The sequence below is a fragment of the Mesocricetus auratus genome, unplaced genomic scaffold (genome assembly GCF_017639785.1).
Source record: "Mesocricetus auratus isolate SY011 unplaced genomic scaffold, BCM_Maur_2.0 Super-Scaffold_100018, whole genome shotgun sequence".
In the NCBI taxonomy this organism is placed as follows: Eukaryota; Metazoa; Chordata; class Mammalia; order Rodentia; family Cricetidae; genus Mesocricetus; species Mesocricetus auratus.
Genome location: NW_024429199.1, coordinates 44,898,921 through 44,921,380, shown reverse-complemented (window position 1 = coordinate 44,921,380; position 22,460 = coordinate 44,898,921). Strand labels below are relative to the sequence as shown.

Genomic DNA, 22,460 nt, shown 5'->3' with positions numbered 1-22,460 from the left:
AGGGGATACAAATTGGGAAGGAAGAGGCCAAACTTTCACTGTTTGCAGACGATATGATAGTTTACATCAATGACCCAAAGAACTCTACCAGGGAACTCTTACAGCTGATTAACACCTTCAGCAAAGTGGCAGGCTACAAGATCTACTCAAGAAAATCAGTAGCCCTACTATATACAGATGATAAAAGGGCTGAAAAAGAAATCAGAGAAACATCACCCTTTACAATTGCCACAAACAACATAAAATACCTTGGGGTAATGCTAATCAAACAAGTGAAAGACCTGTATCATAAGAACTTTGAATCTTTAAAGAAAGAAATTAAAGAAGCCCTCAGAAAATGGAAAGATCTCCCATGCTCCTGGATAGGTAGGATCAATGTAGTAAAAATGGCAATCCTGCCAAAAGCAATCTACAGATTCAATGCAATCCCCATTAAAATCCCAGCACAATTCTTCACAGACCTTGAAAGAACAATAATCAATTTTGTATGGAAAAACAAAAGACCCAGGATAGCCAAAACAACCCTGTTCAACAAGGCAATGTCCGGAGGCATCACCATCCCTGACCTCAAGCTCTATTATAGAGCTATAGTCCTGAAAACAGCTTGGTATTAGCACAAAAATAGACAGGTAGGCCAATGGAATCGAATTGAAAACCCGGGTATTAACCCACACATGTACAAACATCTGATCTTTGACAAAGAAGCTAAAAATATACAATGGAATAAAGAAAGCATCTTCAACAAACGGTGCTGGCATAACTGTAGACTGGCATGTAGAAGAATGCGGATCGATCCGTGTTTATCGCCATGCACAAAACTTAAGTCCAAATGGATCAAAGACCTCAACATAAATCCAGCCACACTGAACCTCTTAGAAGAGAAAGTGGGTGGTACCCTTGAACGAATTGGTACAGGAGACAGCTTCCTGAACATAACACCAGTAGCACAGACAGTGAGATCAACAATTAATAAATGGGACCTACTGAAACTGAGAAGCTTCTATAAGGCAAAGGACACAGTCAGCAAGACAAAAAGGCAGCCCACAGAATGGGAAAAAATATTCACTAATCCCACATCTGACAGAGGGTTGATCTCCAAAATTTACAAAGAACTCAAGAAGCAAGTCTCCAAAGCATCAAATGACCCAATTAAAAAGTGGGCTGCAGAACTAAATAGAGAGTTTTCAATAGAGGAGTCTAAAATGGCTGAGAGGCACTTGAGAAAGTGCTCAACATCCTTAGCCATCCGGGAAATGCAAATCAAAACAACTCTGAGATACCATCTCACTCCTGTCAGAATGGCTAAAATCAAAAACACCAATGACAATTTATGCTGGAGAGGATGTGGTGAAAGGGGGACACTCCTCCATTGCTGGTGGGAATGCCAACTGGTTCAGCCACTTTGGAAATCAGTATGGAGATTCCTCAGAAAAATGGGAATAAACCTAGCACAAGACCCAGCAACTCCACTCTTAGGCATATATCCAAAAGATGCCCATTCATACAACAAAGATGTCTGTTCCACTATGTTCATAGCAGCTTTATTTGTAATAGCCAGAACTTGGAAGCAACCTAGATGTCCCTCAACCGAAGAGTGGATAGAGAAAATGTGGTACATTTACACAATGGAGTACTATTCAGCAGAAAAAAAACAATGGAATCATGAAATTCGCAGGCAAATGGATGACACTAGAAGAAACCATCCTGAGTGAGGTAACCCAGTCACAAAAAGAGAAACATGGCATGTACTCTCTCATATATGGATTTTAGACATAGATCTGGGGATCTCCTATGGCCAGAGAGTCTGGGAAACAGAAACTTCATTTAGTGCCTGATCGAAGAAGAGGCAGACTCCCTAGGTTAAGTACTGAGCTGAACTCAAGAAAGCCAGTAACAGAGAGGGAGGACTGATGATCAAAGGGATTAAGACTGGGCTGGTTTAACCCCCAGAAACAGCTGACCAGACAAAGGCTAACTCTTGAATCCCAGGCATCAGTCTGGGAATCCAGCATGGGACTGATCAAGACCCCCTGAATCTGGGTGTCAGTGAGGAGGCCTAGGTAATCTATTGAGCCTTGGGCAGCAGATCAGTACCCATCCCAAGTATACACACGGACTTTGGACTCCCATAGAACAATGTGAGGTGCACTCTTACCCTGAACTCTTGGGGAAGGGTCTAGGCCCTGCCCTATATGAAATGACAGACTATGGACACCCCCATGGAGGGCCCCACCCTCCCTGGGGGAATGAGGGGATAATGGGGGGGATTGGGGGGAGGGTACGGGAGGAGGGGAGGGAAAGGGAGAGGGACCTGGAACTGACTTGTGAAGCCACCTTGTTTCTTATCTAAATTTAAACTGGAAAATAAAATACAATAAAAAACATATAGGAAGGGCTGTTTTGGAATTGGTGTACATGGGTATGGTAGCCGAGAAATATCAATCTGCCCTCTCAAGCCAGAGAACCAGGAAGGTGTGGTATAATTCACCTTGGGAACAAAAGATGAAAAGGAATAGGGTCAGGGCCTGATCCAAGCCCAGGTCAGAGGACTAAAGACCAGGGGCTCTGTGGTCTAAAGGCAAGAAAACATTCATGTCCCAATCCAGAAAGCATCATCCTTCCATGCATCCTTCTGCATCCTTCCCTGCATCCTTCTCCTGCATCCTTCCCTGCATCCTTCTGCATCCTTCCCTACATCCTTCCCTACATCCTTCCCTGCATCCATCCCTGCATCCTTCTCCTGAATCTATCCCTGCAGCCTTCCCTGCATCCTTCTCCTGCATCTTTCTCCTGCATCCATCCCTGCATCCTTCCCTGCATCCTTCCCTGCATCCATCCCTGCATCCTTCCCTGCATCCTTCTCCTGCATCCATCCCTGCATCCTTCCCTGCATCCTTCTCCTACATCCTTCCCTGCATCCTTCCCTGCATCCATCCTTGCATCCTTCCCTGCATCTTTCCCCTGCATGCTACTTGTGCTCATTGTCCTGGATAGAGTGTGTGATGCTCCCTGGCATAGATGAGGGCAGATCTTCTGTTAAACCTACCAACTAAAACTGGCATGACATTGGCCAGTCAAGTTGATACAGTCATCATTACCCCAAATTCCCTTTAAAATCCCATGTCACTATTCAGCCCTATGTGAGCACCTCTTATCGCTAGTCTACACCGTCACTCAGTTCTAACTTCTAACACTCATGCAAAGGACAACTTCACCTATGTGAAGACACCTCTTGTCCTCTCTTAACCCGCCCTCACTCAGAAAGCCCTCTCAGTCCCTTCCACCTTCCTTACCTCCTGGTGCTCAGTGAAGGAGAATCGGCTCAGGGCTTCTCTGGTGTGTTCTGCATATGATCCAATTTCCTTAATGGAAATGTCAGTGAATTTATGCAATCCTTGGGGCTTATCTCAGAGGAACAGGTTTTTAATATCAATTTTGTTTCTGGAGTAAATATTATGAACGACTACAGCCTAACACTGTGGAATAATTTCACTGAGGAGGTAGGGACAGAACATGTTTTAGCTGATACTAAACATTTACAAATGTGTGCATCTTTGAATGCAAGTGTGAGTATGTAATGTATTTATTTTCATTTTATGACTAAAGGAAGACAATGGGAAAGCTAAAGAGTTAAGGATTGATTAGGAGAACTAGAAAGTAGTGGAAGTTTCTCCTTTTGCTTGTTGTTGTTTTGTTTTGTTTTTCAAGACAGGATTTCTCTGTATTGTTTTGGAGGCTGTCCTGGAACTCACTCTGTAGACCAGGCTGGCCTCAAACTCGCAGAGATCCACTTGCCTCTGCCTCCCGAGTGCTGGGATTAAAGGTGGTCTCTTAAACTCCAGCAAATCCTGTGAAGACAGGATCCCCAGCCTTCTGCCTCCATTCCCAAGCCTTAATGAGTAGAACCCTGGTCAACATGTGAGAACCTATAGTCACTGGCTCTCCCCTTCCAGTTCTACCTCTGTATCAGGGTGCATTTATAAATTCCAGAAGACCATGACATCCTAAGACCAGGTCATAACCTTCATTCCAGGGGACAAGTCACATACAGACAGGCCTTTCCTAAAGGGTTACAGTGTGAGCCCAAGTAATGGCCAACGCTGCTTTGAAGGTCTGAGTCCTTTGTGCTCGGGCGGGGAGATGTGTGTTTCCAGCCGTGTATTTGTGTCTTCGTCAACATCAGCATCAGCTATTGACAGTCATAACAGTGTATAAGAAAGGAGCTGCTTCACAGAGTGACAGTGACACTTTTGTGATTAATTCTCCTCTCCCACAGCTGGCTGTCCCAACTCCTTGATTAAAGAGCTCCATCACTTCAGGATTCTTGGAGAAGAGCAGGTGAGTCAGCCTTTCAAAGGCCGCATCACAGTGTCATGAAAGATGGACGCTAATGAGACCGTTTGGACCCTCCCTGGGGAGGCAGCGTGTGTCTCATGACCCGCGGCACCCTGAAACAGGGAAGGAAGCCACGACGGAGACACACACGTGAGGACACCACCCCCTCTTCTATCCATCAGACCTGACAGGTTATTAATTGGTACATCTGCTCCCTGCCAGCGCATTTCATCTCAAGACTGGAGTAGTAAGCAGGCACTGCAGAGTGGCAGGCGAACAAACAAACAAATGCAGAGATGAAGGATGCCTGAGGGATCAATAGGCACAGACATCCCTGATACCACTGTGAGTGGGTATGCAGGCTCCCTCTGTTCCCAGTGTGTTACTTATGCTTCATAGTAGCCATTCTCCTAATGCAGGAGAATGTGCAACATCCAAAGGATGGCTCGTGTGCATGCGTGTGCGTGTGCGCGCACACACACATACACACACACGTATTATGATACTCTTGACTGATTGAAACCACATTGACTTTCTGTATCTCTGAGTTCGCATCAGCAGATTCAGTCAACCACAGATTGAAATGAGACTAAGGAGATAGCTCAGATAAAGACACTTGCCATGCAAGTGTGACCTGAGTTGGAGTCTCCAGGACCCATGTAAAACCAGACACAAAAGCTAATCCCTGTGTCCCTACAGCAGAAGAATGGGGGAACCCCACCCTACCCCAAAGGTAACTACCATGTGCTACAAAGTGACCCTGTCCCAAACAAGGTGGGATGTGAGAACTGACTCTCAAGGTTGTCCTTTGACTGCCACACATGCATGTGTATCCCCCCAAAAACATTGTACACTTACACACTTAACCAACACAAAAACATTACAATAAAAATTAGTACAAATTTTGTAGATATAGTAGAATATGAATACAGTATTTGCATTATATTGGATGTTATTAGCAGTCTGAGAATGATTTAAAGCCTACTAGGGGATGTGTATACGTTATATGTAGATACTACTACACCATTCTATATAAGAAAGTGACTTGAGTACCCCCAAAGTTCCATAGTCAGTGGGACTACGGAAACCAATCCCCATGGAAATCAAATGCAACTGTACCTTTCCTAATCCTTCTATGAAATTACAGAGTCTGCATCAGTATGTTAATCTTGGTGTTAAATTGTCCTTGCAATGCTTGCACTACGTAATTGGCAACGTGTTGACTGACCTGATACCCTGATGCTGGTTTTTACTCTCTGCCAGCCCTGTCCACACAACAGGCAAATGGAACTGTGGTGACCCACTCAGTTTTGCCAGCGGGTTCTGGGATTGCCTTTGTTTTGGTGCTGTTTCTTTTCTCGTTGCTATGAAAAAATACCTTGAAGAAATCAACTTAAGAGACAAAGGGCTATCCTGCCACTCAGTTCAAGGATGGAGGGAGGTGAGGCAAGGAGCAGAAGCTTTAAGCAGCCGCTCACATAGCATCCACAGTCAGGAGGCAGAGGGGGATGAGTGCTTCCCGATGTTCAGCTCTTCTGCACTCACACAGACTAGGATACCAACCTAGGGAATGGTGCCACCCACAGTGGGGCTGCCTCCCCAGCTCAATGTATATAACAAGGATAATCCCTCACAGACTTGCCCAAGGTGGTTGTAGATCTTGTCAAGTTGACGGTGAGATCAACTATCACAGTACATGTGCATGGCAAAATACAATTGCCTGTTACCACCGTGATATTGTAGTATGTCTCCCCTTGATGCCTTATATTGTAAGCTTCTAGAATTGCGGATATAAATGTCAATTCAAGTCAAAACTAACAAGCACTAGTTGTTACCTGGCTCTTCCATACATATATCCCCATGATATCCTCATAGCCATTTTCGTTGAGAACTTGAGACTTCTTGAAAGAACTAATAATTGTTACCCCAGTGCTTCTGTTCAGATAGTGGGGACTTCTCTCTAACTCACACCAATATTTGCAAATTGTTTCCATATTTGTTTCAGACTCACTGCGTAATTAATAGGGAAAGAAGCCAACTGTAATAATCTTAAATAATCTTCTTAGATTTGCATGCAAGTTGGGCTACTTTTCATTCTCCTGGAATTTAATCAAGTAATAATCAAAATTAATATTACCCTGATTAGTTATGGCAACATAGAATATCACCGTAATATTGATGTCTATGTCCTAGGAAACCAAGCTTCATTCCTTCTCTCCCTTCATTAAAAGGAAGATGAGAAAGAAGATAATACTGAGCACCTACTGTGAGCTATGAATCATTCTAGGTTATAGGGACATAAGTATAAAAAAAAGAAACAGCCATCAGCAGCACTTTAGAAAAATAAGCTCTGTTGTATATACATAAGCATGTTCAGCATACATCATATGTGATATATACTGTCCTAGAGAAATACAAAACTAATGTAGGAGAACGAAGGAGAGAGAGTGCAGATTCCATGCAGGGTGATCAGGAAACAGAGGGGAGTGAATCCAGGGAAGGGATGCTAATAACTTCCTCTGAGAATTCATCTAGCAGAGCAGAGAGATGGGGAAAGGGAAGGAGAGAGACATCGAGGAGCTATTGCTGACACACCACCTTAGGCTTTGAGGAAAGGGATGACTACTAAAATAGTTATTGACTAAATAATGAATACAGGATACAGGATGTGGAAGGAGGAGCCTGATGAGAGATGACAAAGTTAAGAAATCCAGGGGTGCTGGGTGACTGAGCTAGGATGAGGACAGAGTGAGAGGAATTGTGTCATTGGATGAGATAGATGTGCTATCATGTAGACACTAAGCTCCACTGGAGAGAATTCAGAGGGTAATGGTGAGAGCTAACCACCGAAGAACTGGGGGGAGAGGGAGAAAGGGAGAAGCCAGGAGCTAATGGTGAGAAGCATGGCAGAGCCGAGTGTGTAGCCTGGTGGCTTGGGTTAGAAGGAAAAGAGGAGAACATCATCCTTGGGTCCCTGTCATCCAGTGTCAATAAGGAGAAATAGAGAGGAATACAAGAAAGTCAACTGTAGTCATGCAGAAGGGACAGAAGTCCTCCCATGAGTCTCCAGGCATGGGACAAGAGTCTCAGAGGTTGGAGAAGCTGAAAGATCTGAAAGATGTGCGGGTGTGGTAGTTTGAGTGTAATTGGCCCCCATAATCTCGTAGATAGTGGCACTGTTGGGAGGTGTGGTTTTGTTGGAGTGGGTGTGGCCTTCTTGGAGCAAGTGTGTTGTTGTGGGGGCAGGCTTTGAGGTTTCCTATGCTCAGGATACCACCCAGCATCTCAGTCAACTTCCTGTTTGTTGCCTGGAAGATGTAGGACTCTCAACTATTTCTCCAACACCTTGTCTGCCTGCACACCACCATGCTCCCCACCATGATGATAATGGACTGAACCTGCGAACTGTAAGCCACCTCCTCAGATGTTTTCCGTCATGAGAGTTTCTGTGGTCATGGTGTCACCTCACAGCAATCAGCACCCAACTAAGACAGGTGGTGAAAGGAAGATGCCCGGTCTTCCATGTGGAAAGCTCAGGGTCACCGAGAAGAGATGGTACACAGTTCCGGACTTCTTCTATGACTGATATGACCCCTGATGTTAATCAGTGACAGTGACATCTGATGAAGCACTAGAGTCAGCAACCCTTAGCACACGTTAGGATGAGGCTCTGGGTAAGAAGCAAGTCTATTTCCCCCAGGAGGATGGTGGCTCCTGAGAACTAGGGGCTCTCTCCAGCTCCCCCGTGTGTTCCAGGCTGCTGACAGCAGGTAACAAAATGAAACCTCCGTATTAATGTGTGTCCCGGCATCCTCAGAGAAGTCACTTGGTCTCAGCAACCTGGTTTTTCCTTCCTAGAGAAAGAATAGTGGTACCCAGACATTTCTCAGAGTCTCTGTAATAAGTAGGATTGCATGTTTTCTGGTTGTAACTGTTGTTAAAGCCACCAATACACTGAAGTAGCAGTGCCAGAATGGACCTTAAAATAAGCATGATGTCCACATGGCTTAGTGGGGCTGACGTAGATACTGGCTCCTTGTTGAAATCAATGCTGGACGACAGGCATGCAAGATAATTCTTCATGTGTGATTTCTTTCTATTTTCATCAGTCTTTACTACGCATTTTGAGATTTGGATTGTAAAAGAATCACCAGGGTCGGGAAGATAGTGCAGTTGGTATAGCACTTGCCAAGGAAGCACAAAAAGCCCAAGTTCAATCCCAGAACGTGCTCCTGCAATCCTAGTGCTTGGAGGTGTGATCAGTTGCATTTTTTCAGTAGAGAGCAACCAAGTTTCGGGGCACATGCTTGTATTAGGTACTTTTCTATAGCTGTGACAAAACTCCATGACCAAGGCAACTTATAGAAGGGGTTTGTGAGGTTTGCAGTTTCAGAGGGATAGAAGTTCATGCCCATCATGGAAGGGAGCATGGCATCTCACAGGCAGGCAGGCATGGAGTTGGAGCAGTAGCTGAGGGCCTACATCTTGACCCACAAGCACGAGGCAGAGAGAAAAAGCACTGGGAATTGCTGACATCTTTTGGAACCTCAAAGCCCTCCCCCCAGTGACTCACATCCTCCAACATGGCCACACCCACTGCAGCAAGGCCACACCTCCTAATCTTTCTGAAACTGTTCCACTAACCAGGTAACCAGGGGCCAAGTATTTAGACATATGAGCCTGTGGGGGCCATTCTCGTTCAAACCATCACAAGGTTCAGGGTGGGGGTCATGTTACTAAGCCTAGATTTTTCCTCCAGAGCTGGCAAACGGGACTGTGGATATCTTTGTTTTTCTAGGCAGTGTTTATGGAGGTAGACAATGCAATCTGGGTCAGACTGGAAAGAAATTAAATTTGAAGAGGGCCAATGGCCAGAGAAAACATTTGACCCAGTAATTAAAAGTCTCTGTGAGGTTGAATTAAGTCATGTGTATATCTTATTTAAAAGTTTTTTAAAAATAGGGGATGCTTCCTGGAAAGAAAATACTAGGAGTGGATACCTTGTCTTGAGATGATAAAGCCTAAGGAGAACTGTGAGAATAGGAGATGAAAAATATCACAAGGATGACAAGATCAGCCGGAAAGAGCTGACTCGTCCACACGAGAAGGAGTTCAGGTTCCCCAGAGTGACAACAAAACCAGGAAGAGAGCTGCAGGCTGAGCCAGAAGCTGGACTTCCGAGAGGAAAGGAAGTGTCCGAGTACAAGGACAGCAGTGGGAGGGAAGTGGGAACCCAGATGGCATAGGGCCCCAAGAAGCAGGGAGTCTGCGAGAGAGAGGGGGGCTGAGGCTTTGGAGGGGCCGGGAGCCTGTGAAACAGAAGTCTCAGGTCACCTGGCTCCGGGGGTAGTGAAGGTTCTGGGTAAGTGAGGAAGTGTTTTAACAAGCTGACTACACGGGACAGTGTGTTTCTCATGGATCAGGAACACAAGGAGAGAGAGGAGGAGCCAAAACTGAAGGGCACTAGGGATTGTGTCAGGAACACACAGGACACAGACCAAAGACCAAGCCTCAGCAGGGTACCATGTGGGGAGTGGGACAGATGCCACCTGCTGATCTCTGCAGGAAAATACGTCCACTGAGCCACCCTGTGCCACTCACTGAAGAAGTGTCAGAAGGGCCCCCTCGTGGTACAGCCTGGCTTACATCCAAGGGAAGATCCTTGTAGAGATGAAACCATCTAGCACAAACCGGAAAATCCCTATATATAATATATATATATATATGTGTATATATATATATATATATATATATATATATATAAATGGAGCCGCTGACGTTCTAATGGGTGAATTCAATAAATGCTCCCTGGGAATGAACCCACCCCAGTGTCTCACCCACAGCCTTACCCTAAGTCTGTATACAAATGACGCCCTGGCGTTCCCTCCCACTGCCTCCAGAACCACCTAGGACCTCAGACCTGCTTCAGCACTGGGTGAAGAAACTTATTCCGAAACGAAGCAAGAGCTGTGACCATCCCGGACTGGAGAAAGTGCCCGGGGAGACACAGGAAGGAAGGTGGGGTTGGCCGAGAGACCACAGCCCCTTCTGAGGAAATCAGAACCAAATCCTGCTTCTCTGCGGGAGGAGACACATCTGCCAACTAACTTAAACCTACTGCAAGCTTTCGCTCTGGGAGTGGAGGAAAAGGCAAACGTTGTGTGCATAAAAGACAGCAGTGCTGGGCTGTGCCCAAAAGACAGTGGGCTTGGAGCGCTGCAACAAGTCAGCTACAAGCTTGCAGTCTCAACAAGTCAGCTACAAGCTTGCAGTCTCAACAAGTCAGCTACAACTCTTAGGAGGAGGAGATCTTCCACGCTTCCTGCCCACCCAGCCTTGCCCTCCCTGAAGATAACCTGCTGTGTTTAGCAGTGCCCTGAAGAGAGTAAGAAGCTCCTTAGTTTCCAGCTCCTTCCAGAAGACACCAGCAGCAGCAGCAGCAGCACACTGCCACCCCCACCGCCCCTCCCCTCCCCCCCGGAAATTGAGATACAAATTCTTGGCACCATGTCGCAGCGAGCGTCTGAAGGGCTTCCTAAATTACAATCCAGGATTCCGTCTGTCGCCCCAATCATGTTTCCAGTGTAGATTCAGGCGCTTCCACCTTGCGTTTGATTCCGCCATCCTAGTGATTGCTTTTTCTACACAGAGACCAGGGTCCAGCCCTTTCTCTAGCCAATTCACTTCATCAGCGGCTGACACATGCCCGGGGATGCAAGGAACATAACCAGCAATGGCACAGAGAACAGGAGCAGCAGGTGACAGGAGCCACCACTGAGACGGCCTTTTGGGGGCCACACCACCCACCTGAAGGAGCCCCTGTAGCTTCATCTGAGAATCAACAGAAGCCAGAATTGAGTCTGGGAGGCAGGAGAGACCCAACAACTGTACCTGAGTGCCCCCAAAAGGATGCTCAGGAAAACACCAGAACAACATAAAGCCAACCTCCTTCCTTGCTCCGAGCAGTTGCCTGGGGGCAGGCAGCTCCTGGATGGCTGTCAAGTCCTGACTCATTGTCACAGAACATCTGCCAGCTCTCCAATCTGGGTTTCAGCCTCCTCCCCCTGTTCTTAGCATTTCTCTGACTTTTAAAATTTAGATTCCTTCTTGCTTTCTTTCCCCTGTGTGTGAAACAGAAGACAGGAGGCCACGTAAACACAGGTCCTTCCCTGCCTGACCCCTGAGGCCATCGCCCATGTTCTCTCGTGTACTTAGCATGTAGTCAGTAGGTTATAAACAAAAAGGAAGACTACTGGCCCGCTCAGGACTTGAACTTGTGACCTCTGCCTTTTTTGGAATGATAATCTGCTCAGCCCAACTCTTCTATCTCAAGCCAACAAAATCCAGTGTCTGTTTCACTATATTATCCTATGATTCATTATTTAGAACCCTGAAACACGATTCTGTTGAAGCCTGATGAGTCTGGTACTTTCAAATGAGAACTGTTTTTGATTTGAAGAGAATCTATGAGAATGCACACATAAAGTAGGGTATACCACAAATAAGGTATAAAGCATAACAATGAGCTAAGACCTTACTAAGTAAGGCATTCCCACAACACACCTCCCACGATATTTCCATAAACCATGAGAAAATGTTTTGTTATTTTCCTTGGGTGAAAAGTCATAGCTCTCTTGACACAATTATTTTTTTTAAAAAAGCTTTTGCAAACATCATATAAAAACAAATTACTTTAAATATAATGGTTAATCTCAGTTACCAGCTCAATGAGATCATTGGGGAAAAGGGCCTGTAGACATGCCTGTGGGGGATTCTCATGATTAGGTTAGGCATGCAGACATGCCCACTGCGGGCGGTACCACTCCCTGCCTCCCTGCTCCCCTCTTCCTGACTGTGGGCATCACATGATCAGCTGCTTCAAGCTCCTGCTGCCTGACTTGCCCGGCATGACAGGCTGTACTTCAAACCATGAGCCAAAACACACCCTTCCCTCCTCGGCTGTTTTTATCCAGGTGTTTTCACAACACAAGAAGTGAGATGCTAGTTACTTGCGAGTTACCCACTTCATGAAATCATATCAGAAAAGCTTAAATAACCTAAGCTTAAATAACAGTTTGCCAGTGTAATAGTATACACACACACACACACACACACACACACACACACACACACACACACACACACACCCCAGACACACACACAATGTATTCCAAAGGCCACTGGGGCTAGCTCATTGCTTTTGAGCTTACCTCAGAACTGGTTTTCTGAGGCCTGGCCTATGTTACCATGTCATCACATCCCCACAGATCAGGTCTGTCTACAACACGGTGTCCCACATTGGAAAGTAAAAATAGCCCCCATGGAAATAATGCAAGTGTGTTGAAGAATAGTTAGTTTTGCCATTTGGAATCCATTTATCAATTACCATAATTTGCTGAGGTAAATATAGATATTCTGCTCCACTTAACACTCATTTGTCCATACTTTTGTGAAGTCTAAAGTGGTGTACTCCCAGTAGAATTTGTTTGTCGTGCCCATGAGGGGTTAAAAGGAGTCTGTGGAAATGTGGGTCATATCTTGAAAGAAATGAAACCAGGCTGCTTGCTAATTACATGTCTGAACTATTCCCTTAGGGCATTAAGCTTTCTTCCAATACTATCACATTATTAGTTCTAGGTCAAAAGTTTTTCTTATAAATTTCATAGTGTATGGGCTGGGGAGATGGTTCAGTGAGGAGAAGCCCTTGTTGAGCAAGATGTTGACCCGAGTTCAGATCCCCAGAACTCCCTTAAAACCTGGGTGTGTCTAGAAGTATCTGTAACACCAGGCATGGGGTGAGAGAGACCAGAAGACAAACGAGGAATGTGGGCCACCAGCCTAGCTAAGCCACCTAGCCAACTGGTAAGCGCCAGGCTCAGTAAGAGACCCCGCCTCAGGCAAACAAAATGGAGCATGATAGCGCAAGCTAACCAGTGTCTTCTGGCTTCTGTATGCAAGCAACAATGCACACATACAAATATGCCTTCAAAGAGCACATGCAAATCCCATGTGTAATTTTTAGTCACTAGAAATCACAGACATATGCTGAAGTATTCCTCTTCCCTCAGAAAAGGAATAGCTTATCCAGTGCTCTAAAGTTTATTGGAAGTAAGAGAAAAGTCACACGTGTTAGTTGACGGGTAGAAAGAGGAGCTTAACTTTGCATGTACAACTGGCGTTTGAGACAACTGTGAGGGGAGTCCTCTGCTGTGCTGTCAGCCTTTGTCCATGGGGCAAACTTCCTTGGAAAAAGTTCAGTAAGTAAAGGGCTAAGTAAACAGTGGTTAAATGAAGAGAAGATCACCAGTTACTGTGAAGTATGTGGTGTGTGTGTGTGTGTGTGTTATTGTTGTCATTGTTGTTGTTGTATGTGTGCGTGGGTATGTGTGTGTGCGCCCATGTGTGTGTGTGCTTCTGTGTGCATATGTGTGTGTTATTGTTGTTGTATGTGTGTGTGGTGTTGTTGTTAGGAGTGAAACCCAGGGTACTATGCATGCTAGGCAAATGTTCTACCACTGAATAGCACCTCTAATTAAGAACAAGTACTTTAAAGCCATCCTAAACCACCATTACTAATTCCCATTGCTATTGTTTTATTAGAATTCTTGAATTATTAGAACTTAATAGAGCCCACTAATTCATTCTATCTTTACAATGTATACAGATCATTGGTAAGGCATCTTCCCATGTTCCCAGTACAGGGCCGTACAAAAAGACACGGAATGGATGTAGAGATTCTGTAGTAAGGTCATTTCTAATGGACTGGACTCACCCTGTCTCACAAACTGTAATCAGCCATGGTTTCTTCTTATGACAAAGACCCTCACTAATAAGAAATCTGCCTAGAAAAGGAAGTCAGAAAAGTAAGGAAACAGGAGAGGCCTGATAACTTTAAATTTGTACCCACAACCTACACCTTCTAAATTAATTAAGCCATTCCCCAAGTTGCACAACATTCCCACTTGCTTGTGTATAAAAAAGTGATCAAGTTGAACATAAGTGTGGTAGAAGTAAATACACACACATATACACACACACCTATACTTATTCCAATAAATCCCTTTCCCCATCTTGTAAGGGAAATAACACACTCAAACTTGCCTCTTCTTTGTCTCTAATACCAGCCAAGCAATCTGCCTGAAAATTCTAGGGTTTCTACCTTTCAGTATGTCCAGATTTAGCCACTGGTTCCACCTCCATGCCATCTCCCTGGTTCAGGCTGACATCATCACTCACACCGACTGCCAGAAAGAGCTCAGGCACGCGGCCCTGCTTCCTGCAGCCCCGGTGCCCTTAAGAGTCTATTTTGAGCATATCAGTCAGACAGGTGCCTCTAAGACATCAGTCAACTCACACCGCTCCTCTGTTCAGAGCTCTCCAAGGGCTCCAGTATCTTTTAGAGAAACAGCCAGAGTTCTTACAGTGGCCACCGGGGACCCAAACACCCAGGATCCCCATGACCCTTCTGCCTTCGCCGTCTGTCATACCCCCCCCCCCGTTCACTCGGCCTCAATCCCACAGCTATCACGAGCCATCCCTCACACCAGCCAAGTCTATGTGGCCCCAGGACCTTTGTACCGTCCGCTGTTGTGTCTACAGAACTCCTGCCCCAAGGAGCCACAGGCTTACATATCTCCTCCTGCCTAAGTGTGCCTCGTCTGTGCGGCTTTTCCCAGCCACAGCTTACCCCGGTGGCGATGGTCTCCCCCAGAGCCTGTCCTTTCTCATTCCCTCACTCGCCCCCACTGCAGGCGCTGAGCCTGGTCCGGTGTCTTCTGTGATCACCCCCAGAGGACAGAGCGGTTGGCTTTTCTCAGGGTTCCATCCCCAAACCGGTGGACACAGGGCGGACCCTCGGCAAATGTCGCTGCATAAATCGGTTTATAACTCAGCGGATCCATTTCACTGATCTGAGGCTAGAAGCCGATTCGATAATGTCAGAACAGTAATGTGGAAACACTGTGCTCCCGTGAAACTGCAGATATCCTCCACTGGCTGAGGACACCGCTACCAGAACCAGAACTCAGACAAGAAGCCAGGAGCACACATTCCACACGTCACGGTTACATACAACTAACCAGCACTAAGCGCTGATTGGTTTTCGTCAACTTGACGCAAAACAGAGTCACCTAGGAAGGAGCCTCAACTGGGGGACTGTCTCCATCCCACTGGCCTGTGGGTGTGTCTGTGATGCACTCTTTAAATTGCTACCTGATTGGTTGGGCGGTGGTGACGCACGCCTTTAATCCCAGCACTCGGGAGACAGAGACAGGCGGATCTCTGTGAGTTCGAGACCAAGCCTGGTCTACCGAGCTAGTTCCAGGACAGCCTCCAAAGCAATACAGAGAAACCCTGTTTCGGAAAAAAAAAATGCTACCTGATGTCAGAGCGCCCAGAGCACCTAGGGATGAGGGTCTCCATGCCTGGACAGGTGGGCCCGGGCTGTATACGATAAGTTGCTGAACCAGCCGGAGGAAGCAAGGCAGTGAGCACCTTGGGTCTCTGCTTCAGTTCCTGCCTCTAGGCTCCGGCTTGAGGCTGGCTTCACCAGATGCTGGGCTGTGAGCTGTAAGCCAGACTAAACCCTTTCCTCCACAAGTTGCTTTTGGTCTGTGTTTTATCACAGCAACAGTCTCCGTGGAGAACAGCCTAGAACTCTGGCAGAAGGAGCCTCGACGTCTGGTACCCCAAAATGGTACTAAGCACATGACCTAATAGAAGAGGGATCCCAGGTGTCCCCACTGTTAGGATTCAGGCTTTAGCTGGGCCTGCCCCCTGTCACCTGGCAGAATGCACTCAGGCAGTACCCTGGCCAGCCCAGGGTCCTATGGCTGCTGTGTCACTACATAGTCTGCAGGCAAGTGCCAATGTTTCCTTTAGAGGCAAACTCCACCCACCTCCTCTCTCTCTCTCTCTCTCTCTCTCTCTCTCTCTCTCTCTCTCTCTCTCTCTCTCTCTCTTCCTCCCTCCCTCCTCTCTCCCCCGTTATCTCTGCGAGGTGACAGACAGACCTCTATCTCTCCCCCTCTCTCTTTTCTCTCTGTCTCTCTCTTTTGCTCTCTTTTTCTTCTCTCTCCCCTCTCTCTCCCTTCCCCCATTCCCATCCCTTACCAATAAAACTCCCTTCCCACGTAAGTTCTGCCTGATGGCACGTTTGTGTCGCTCCTCCCCCTCCCCACCATGGGATTCGCCACAGTACCATCTTGAGACATATTCCTAGCACCCACCCCAAACCTAGACAAGGAAGGAACCCCAGAGGCACAGGTGGACTCTTGGGGGCAGCCGAGGTGAAGGAGGGAACCCCAATGAACTCCCTTTCTTCTGCTGTAAAGGGGGCACGTGACCGAAGTGAAGTGGGCGTCACCTGGGGCTTCCAGAATTACACCCCAAGACCAGGATCCCGCGTCGGGGAGGGGGCGTTTAACCTATCTCCAGACTGCCAGATTAAAGCGCCCCCAGGGCCGCAGGGTGACAGGGAGAAGGGAATAAAGGCAGAGCTTTCAGGGTCCCCTCTGCCCTAGGGTGTCACTCCAGCCACAGTGAGTGAGGCCAGGGACTGTCCCAAGCTAGAGAAGAGATGTGGCGCTGTAGACCTAGACCTCTGCCTGGCTGTGGGAGAAGGGGAAGAGCAAACTCAGAAACTTCACTCGCATATTAAGAGCGGCTCCTCGGCACACACGTGCACACGCACAGACAGCACGCTTTTCTGATGGAGCCCTCTCCCCAGGGCTGCTCTCTCCCTCCTCCAGGCCCCGCCCCTACCCACCTTCCTTCTCAAGCCTGCTTGCATCTTCTTCTGGTCCAGCGGAAGTCTGATCCACCTTTCACTCCTGTTCAGGAAGCGCTGGCTGCACCTTGGGGCTGGCCTGAGTTCTCCCTGAAAGTCTCGGGCTGCCGAGGGTGAGGATGGGGTTGGAGTTGAAATTATAGATACCGTAGTGTCGGTGGGGCTGGAGGTAATGGTGTGTGCACAGCTCGGGCCTTCTGTGTTTTAATGAAGCTGGTGGAAAGGAAATCCAGAAGAAGGACAGGAGACTGTTCTGTCAGCTTGTAGCTGGTCAGCAGCTGTGAGGTGTGTTTTCTAAATGACTGTAAAACCTCATCAAATCTCAAATAGAAACATATGTATTGCCTGTAAGTACGGATAATGTGCACCATTCAATATGCATACTACCTAAAAGTTATATGAAATACAGTCTATGGTCACAGCGTCACAGAACACTAGATTTAGAGGGAAAATCTGTCTTTTAAAGAAAAAAGTATAATGAATACTTCACTTTTGTTCCTGAGTTTTCAGAAAAGTCTCTTGTATCCCAGGGTTCCAGTCCTCCTGCATCTATCTCGCAAGTGTTGGAGTCACAGGCATTGGGCACCATACCTGGTTTTGAGTTAGAACCTTTTCTCGGCACTGGATCACACCTTTACCCCCATGCCCTCCCTCATCCTTGTCCTCCCTCACCCCCACCACGGACGCAGTCCCGGAATTCATCAGCTGGGAGGTTGGGCAAAAACAAGCCACTGTAGAGGGTCTGGGTCACTGTGCAAAGCTTACCTGGCCTTCCTTTTCCTCCAGTACAACAGGTACCAGCAGTATGGCGCCGAGGAGTGTGTGCTGCAGATGGGCGGCGTGCTGTGCCCCCGTCCTGGCTGCGGAGCTGGGCTACTGCCTGAACAGGGCCAGAGGAAAGTCACCTGTGAAGGAGGCAACGGCCTGGGCTGCGGGGTGAGTACCGACCACACCCAGGGGTGCCTGGAAGTGTGTTCCTTTGCTCTTGTAGATGTGCTAAGATTGTTTGTGTCTTCCTTTTGCGCTCAGACATATTTGAACTGATGTACAGAAAAAAACTTTATTCCTGTGTCAGACTCGGCCTATGAAAATGTTTGTGTTTATTTAGGAAGGAGTTGTGTGAATATGCTCTGATCTTTTGGGGTGTGTGTTGTAAGATGCGCTGAACCTCCATGCCAGGTCTTTATGCTTTTCCTTGCCATGTCCAGCTGGTGCAGAGGGGAGAGAAAGTCTCCTCGGTCACAGAAAGCAAAAGCAAAGGAGGAAGTGAGTTTCCCACCCTGGCTGTTTAGAAACACTGTTTGCCTCGGCATTTCCAGAAATAAGATGAAGATTAGTACAGAAAAACTCAAAATGGGACCATGGTGTAAAAGCATTTGGAATGAACTAAACAGCGCTAATGATGCCTGTTAGGGAAGCAGAATGAGGATCAGAAACCATTCTGAAAGGTCAAAGATGAGCAGATCCCACACTTGCCTCCATCCGTCAAGGCTTAGCTATTCCAGTCCCCAAACACTCACTAAATCACAGGTCCAGATGACAAGTAGTTACTAATACTGGTATTAAATCTCAAACAGGCTGAGTAAAACAAAAAATGTGTGCTCTCTAATGAGACGCTATTGAATTTTGATGAGAAACATGTCTGTTAGGATTGCCGATTCATGAGGAGCTTTCCGGAAGAGGGTGTGATTAGCAGAGTCCTAGCACCCAGGCCTAACTTTTTGTTAAGTCATTGTTCAGCTGTGTAGACTATACCTTTACACTGTATGAATATATGTCGCTGTGATTGGTTTAATAAAGAAGCTGTCTGGCCAATAGCTGGGCAGGTAGAGGTTAGGTGGGACTTGCACACAAAAAAGAAAATGCTGGGAAAAAGGAGGGAGGAGTCTGAGGCATCTCGTGGAGACTCGGAAAGAAGCAAGATGAACTTGCAGTGTTGAAAGAGAGTAAGTAAGCAATATGGGTTAATTTGAAGCGTAAGAGTTAGCTAGTGACAAGCCTGATCTATCAGCCAAGCCTTTATAACCAATAATAAGTCTCCGTGTGGTTATTTGGGAGCAGCTAGAGGGACAAGTGGGTCTTGAGGAAAAACTCAGCCTACACATGTGTTATCATCTGTTGCTGTAAGTGAAGCTCGATGTGTGTTCTCTGCTGCGGCTCACAAAGCCAGGCTTGTGCCACAGAGGAAGTAGAAGTTGGCATAAGAGTAAGATGCTGTGGTGCCCAAAAGGAAACCCAACTACCAAAAGGCGCCTCTGGTTGTTAGTAGTCATAGTTGCGTGAGAATGGAAGCATGTTTGCTGTCCTCACACAAACCCAACCATGTAAACCAAGCCACACTCCCCAAGAGCCTTAGTCTCTGTCATCACTGTGTAGTCACTGATTGAGAATGGTCTAGCCTTAGTCGCTATCGTCACTGTGTAGTCACTGATTGAGAATGGTCTAGCCTTAGTCTCTGTCATCACTGTGTAGTCACTGATTGTGAATGGTCTAGCCTTAGTCGCTATCGTCACTGTGTAGTCACTGATTGAGAATGGTCTAGCCTTAGTCTCTGTCATCACTGTGTAGTCACTGATTGAGAATGGTCTAGCTTTAGTCGCCATCGTCACTGTGTAGTCACTGATTGCCAATGGTCTGGCCTTAGTCGCTATCATCACTGTGTAGTCACTGATTGCCAATGGTCTAGCCTTAGTCTCTATCGTCATTGTGTGGTTACTGATTGCCAATGGTCTAAGCTAGCTGCCACACTTAAGGATCAGAATCTTGTCAAATGCTTTCTCTTCAAGTGAGTTACAGTCATTTTAGACTGATGGCTAACTTTGTATGTCTGCCTGCTATTGTCATAACGTTGTTTCTATCTATAAAGTTGAATTTTAATATTTTTCATGAGGTCAGTAATCTCTTTGGATTGGTTTTTACATTGTCTTTTACTTTCCTCTGAGAACTTTGAAGGACTTAAATCATTTCCTATTTTGGAGACATTCGTGATTTATTTAGATATTTGGGTTGGGCTTTTGTTTCTTTTATACAGTGTGATATCATGAGTAGCCTATGTGTTTAAACTCCAAACCATGAGGAGTTACTTTCAAAAAATTATTAAATTTATTATTAGATATATGTACATATGAGAATCTGAGGACAAATTGTGGGAGTCAGTTTTCTGCTTCAACCGTGAGTTCTGAGCTGGGGGCGGTGAGGGGTGGGTGAGCACACTCGGAGTTTCGGCCTTGGTGGCAAGTGCCTTTACCCATTGAACTATTTCACTGGCCTGAGGAAATTGCTTTAGGGGTCGTTCAAATGGATTCAACACCTTTGGATTATGTGAGTGTGGGGACAAACTTTACCTCAAAGAGGTGGCTATATTCAGGTATCCCGTTGGCCTTCAGAATTCTGGATAATATGAGTTTTGTTTTAATTTTACTTGTGCTGTTTTGTTGTTTGCGGAAGTAAATTGGTTGGGTTGTATTCATTAGCTAGTGTTATGTAACAAATAGCTCCAAATTTCATCATTTCTCATGACATTTATTATGTCCCCAGAGCTCCTAGGGATCAGGAGTGACCAATGAAAGCTTTGACTGTGTGTTCCTGCTTCAGAGTGTCCCATGAGGTCATAGCCTACATGGGAACATTTGTCTAAATCAGTCTATAGGATGACTCCTCCATTCACATGTCTGGAGACAAAAGACTTCAATTCCTCCTTGACTGTTGCCAGAAGGCATGGTCCCTTACCATAGGGTCCTGTTCTTGGCTGTTTGTCTCCAAGATGGCAACTAACTTTTCTCTGAGCATGTGGCTCAAATAAGAGAGCACCTGTGGGATCTACTCCTCTAAGTTATTTACCATAACGTCAACTTGAGTCTACTCATGAGATCCATCCTACCCTCTAAAGATGGAGAACTCAGCTTAATCATGAAAGAAGACTATCAAAGAACTCATGAGTGCATTTTAAACTACTGTCACTTGCAATTGGAAGTTGAAAAGGGAACAAAGGAAAACAGAGTTTACAAAGGCTGCTTCTGACCTCTCCCTCCCCTCTCTCTCTCCTTTCCCTCCCCTCTCTTCCCCTCTCCCTCCTACCTTACTGTAGTCTTTCCATTCTCTCCAGCTTCCATTGGTTCACATAGTTTTAGCTTCTTAGCAGACACAGATTGACTTCATCTTCCCCCTTCCCTTCAGATCTCCAGTTTTCACAAAAGGACAATAATCCAGTTGACATACCCTCTGAAACTGTAAGCAAGTCCACAATTTTAAATGCTTTCTTTCATAAGTTGTCTTGGCCAAGGTGTCTCTTCACAGCAGTAAGACAGTAACAATGACAATCATCAAAGGCTTCACCAATGTTCATTGAACACTTACCTAGACCACTTGGTATTCAAGGAAAATTGCCTACAGAACATTCATTTGTCCCACTCTTCCACATAGTCTGGAATCTACCCTGAATCAAGCCCTATCTACAGCAGAGATCTGCATCCTAGACCCATTATGGTTCTTTTCCTGACTAACTCTTGGGAATGATGTCATTTGTTTACACTTGTGGTTCAAGGCATGGGATTTTCAAATTAAATAGGGGTGCATCACAATATGCCACATCCCCCATTTTCACAGCCTCACTGCCTGTACATGGGCTTTGAGCTCCAGACTAGCAATGGTGCTAATCAGCTAGCCATTTGACCACCAGTACGTGCATGAACCAATGTGTGCCTATGACTACTACTGTGTATAGTTTCCATCCAAAGAAACTAGACTCTGTGTTCTGATTGACTTGGGCTTCTCCAACATAGATGCTAATATTAGCATGTAGGACTCTGTTGTTCAAACACATATCTGTGTCCATTGGAAAATGAGGTTTACTGACCCTTTCTGCTTTCTGTCACTGAACTCAGATGGGTGTTGAGCATTGTGCAACACAGTACAACAATGTTTTCTGTGCATGTGATGGTTGTTTTTCATTGGCTTAGCAGCTGCACCTAAATCTAGTGGTATTTTAACTACCTTCTGTAGCCCTGTGACCCTGCAATCAGTGCCTCACTGCTCAGGCCATGGGATTTCTGGTGCCACCAGCACCGGCTCTGCCACTGTTGCCAAATATGGTTTTTAACTAAGACTTTACCATTCTGTTTACCAATAGAGACTCAGGGGTCAAATGTTGGGGTGAAAACCTGCTAACTCACAGAAGCAAGAAGCAACCAGCTGACCTTCCTCTTTGGCCAGAGCCCCAGCAAGAGAGAATCTCTTCAGTTGTCCCAAACCAAGAAGTCTGTGAAACTCCAAGTCCCTCCATACTTTCTTCTGTGTATCTCCATCTTCTTGGCTCCTTGATACTCTCTATGGCTAATTC

The 22,460-nt window shown here is 46.1% G+C and overlaps 1 protein-coding gene across 6 annotated transcripts in view; it reads left to right on the top strand.

Annotated features, from left to right (window-relative positions):
- The window catches only part of Prkn (parkin RBR E3 ubiquitin protein ligase), a 1,082,502-nt gene that overhangs the window by 891,711 nt on the left and 168,331 nt on the right, over positions 1 to 22,460 (top strand). For all 6 annotated transcript variants that reach the window (XM_040758175.1, XM_040758173.1, XM_040758174.1 and 3 more), the window contains 2 exons: positions 4,277 to 4,338; positions 17,909 to 18,058. In XM_040758175.1, the coding sequence (XP_040614109.1) occupies positions 4,277 to 4,338; positions 17,909 to 18,058 (212 nt within the window). The remainder of the gene's footprint in view (positions 1 to 4,276; positions 4,339 to 17,908; positions 18,059 to 22,460) is intronic.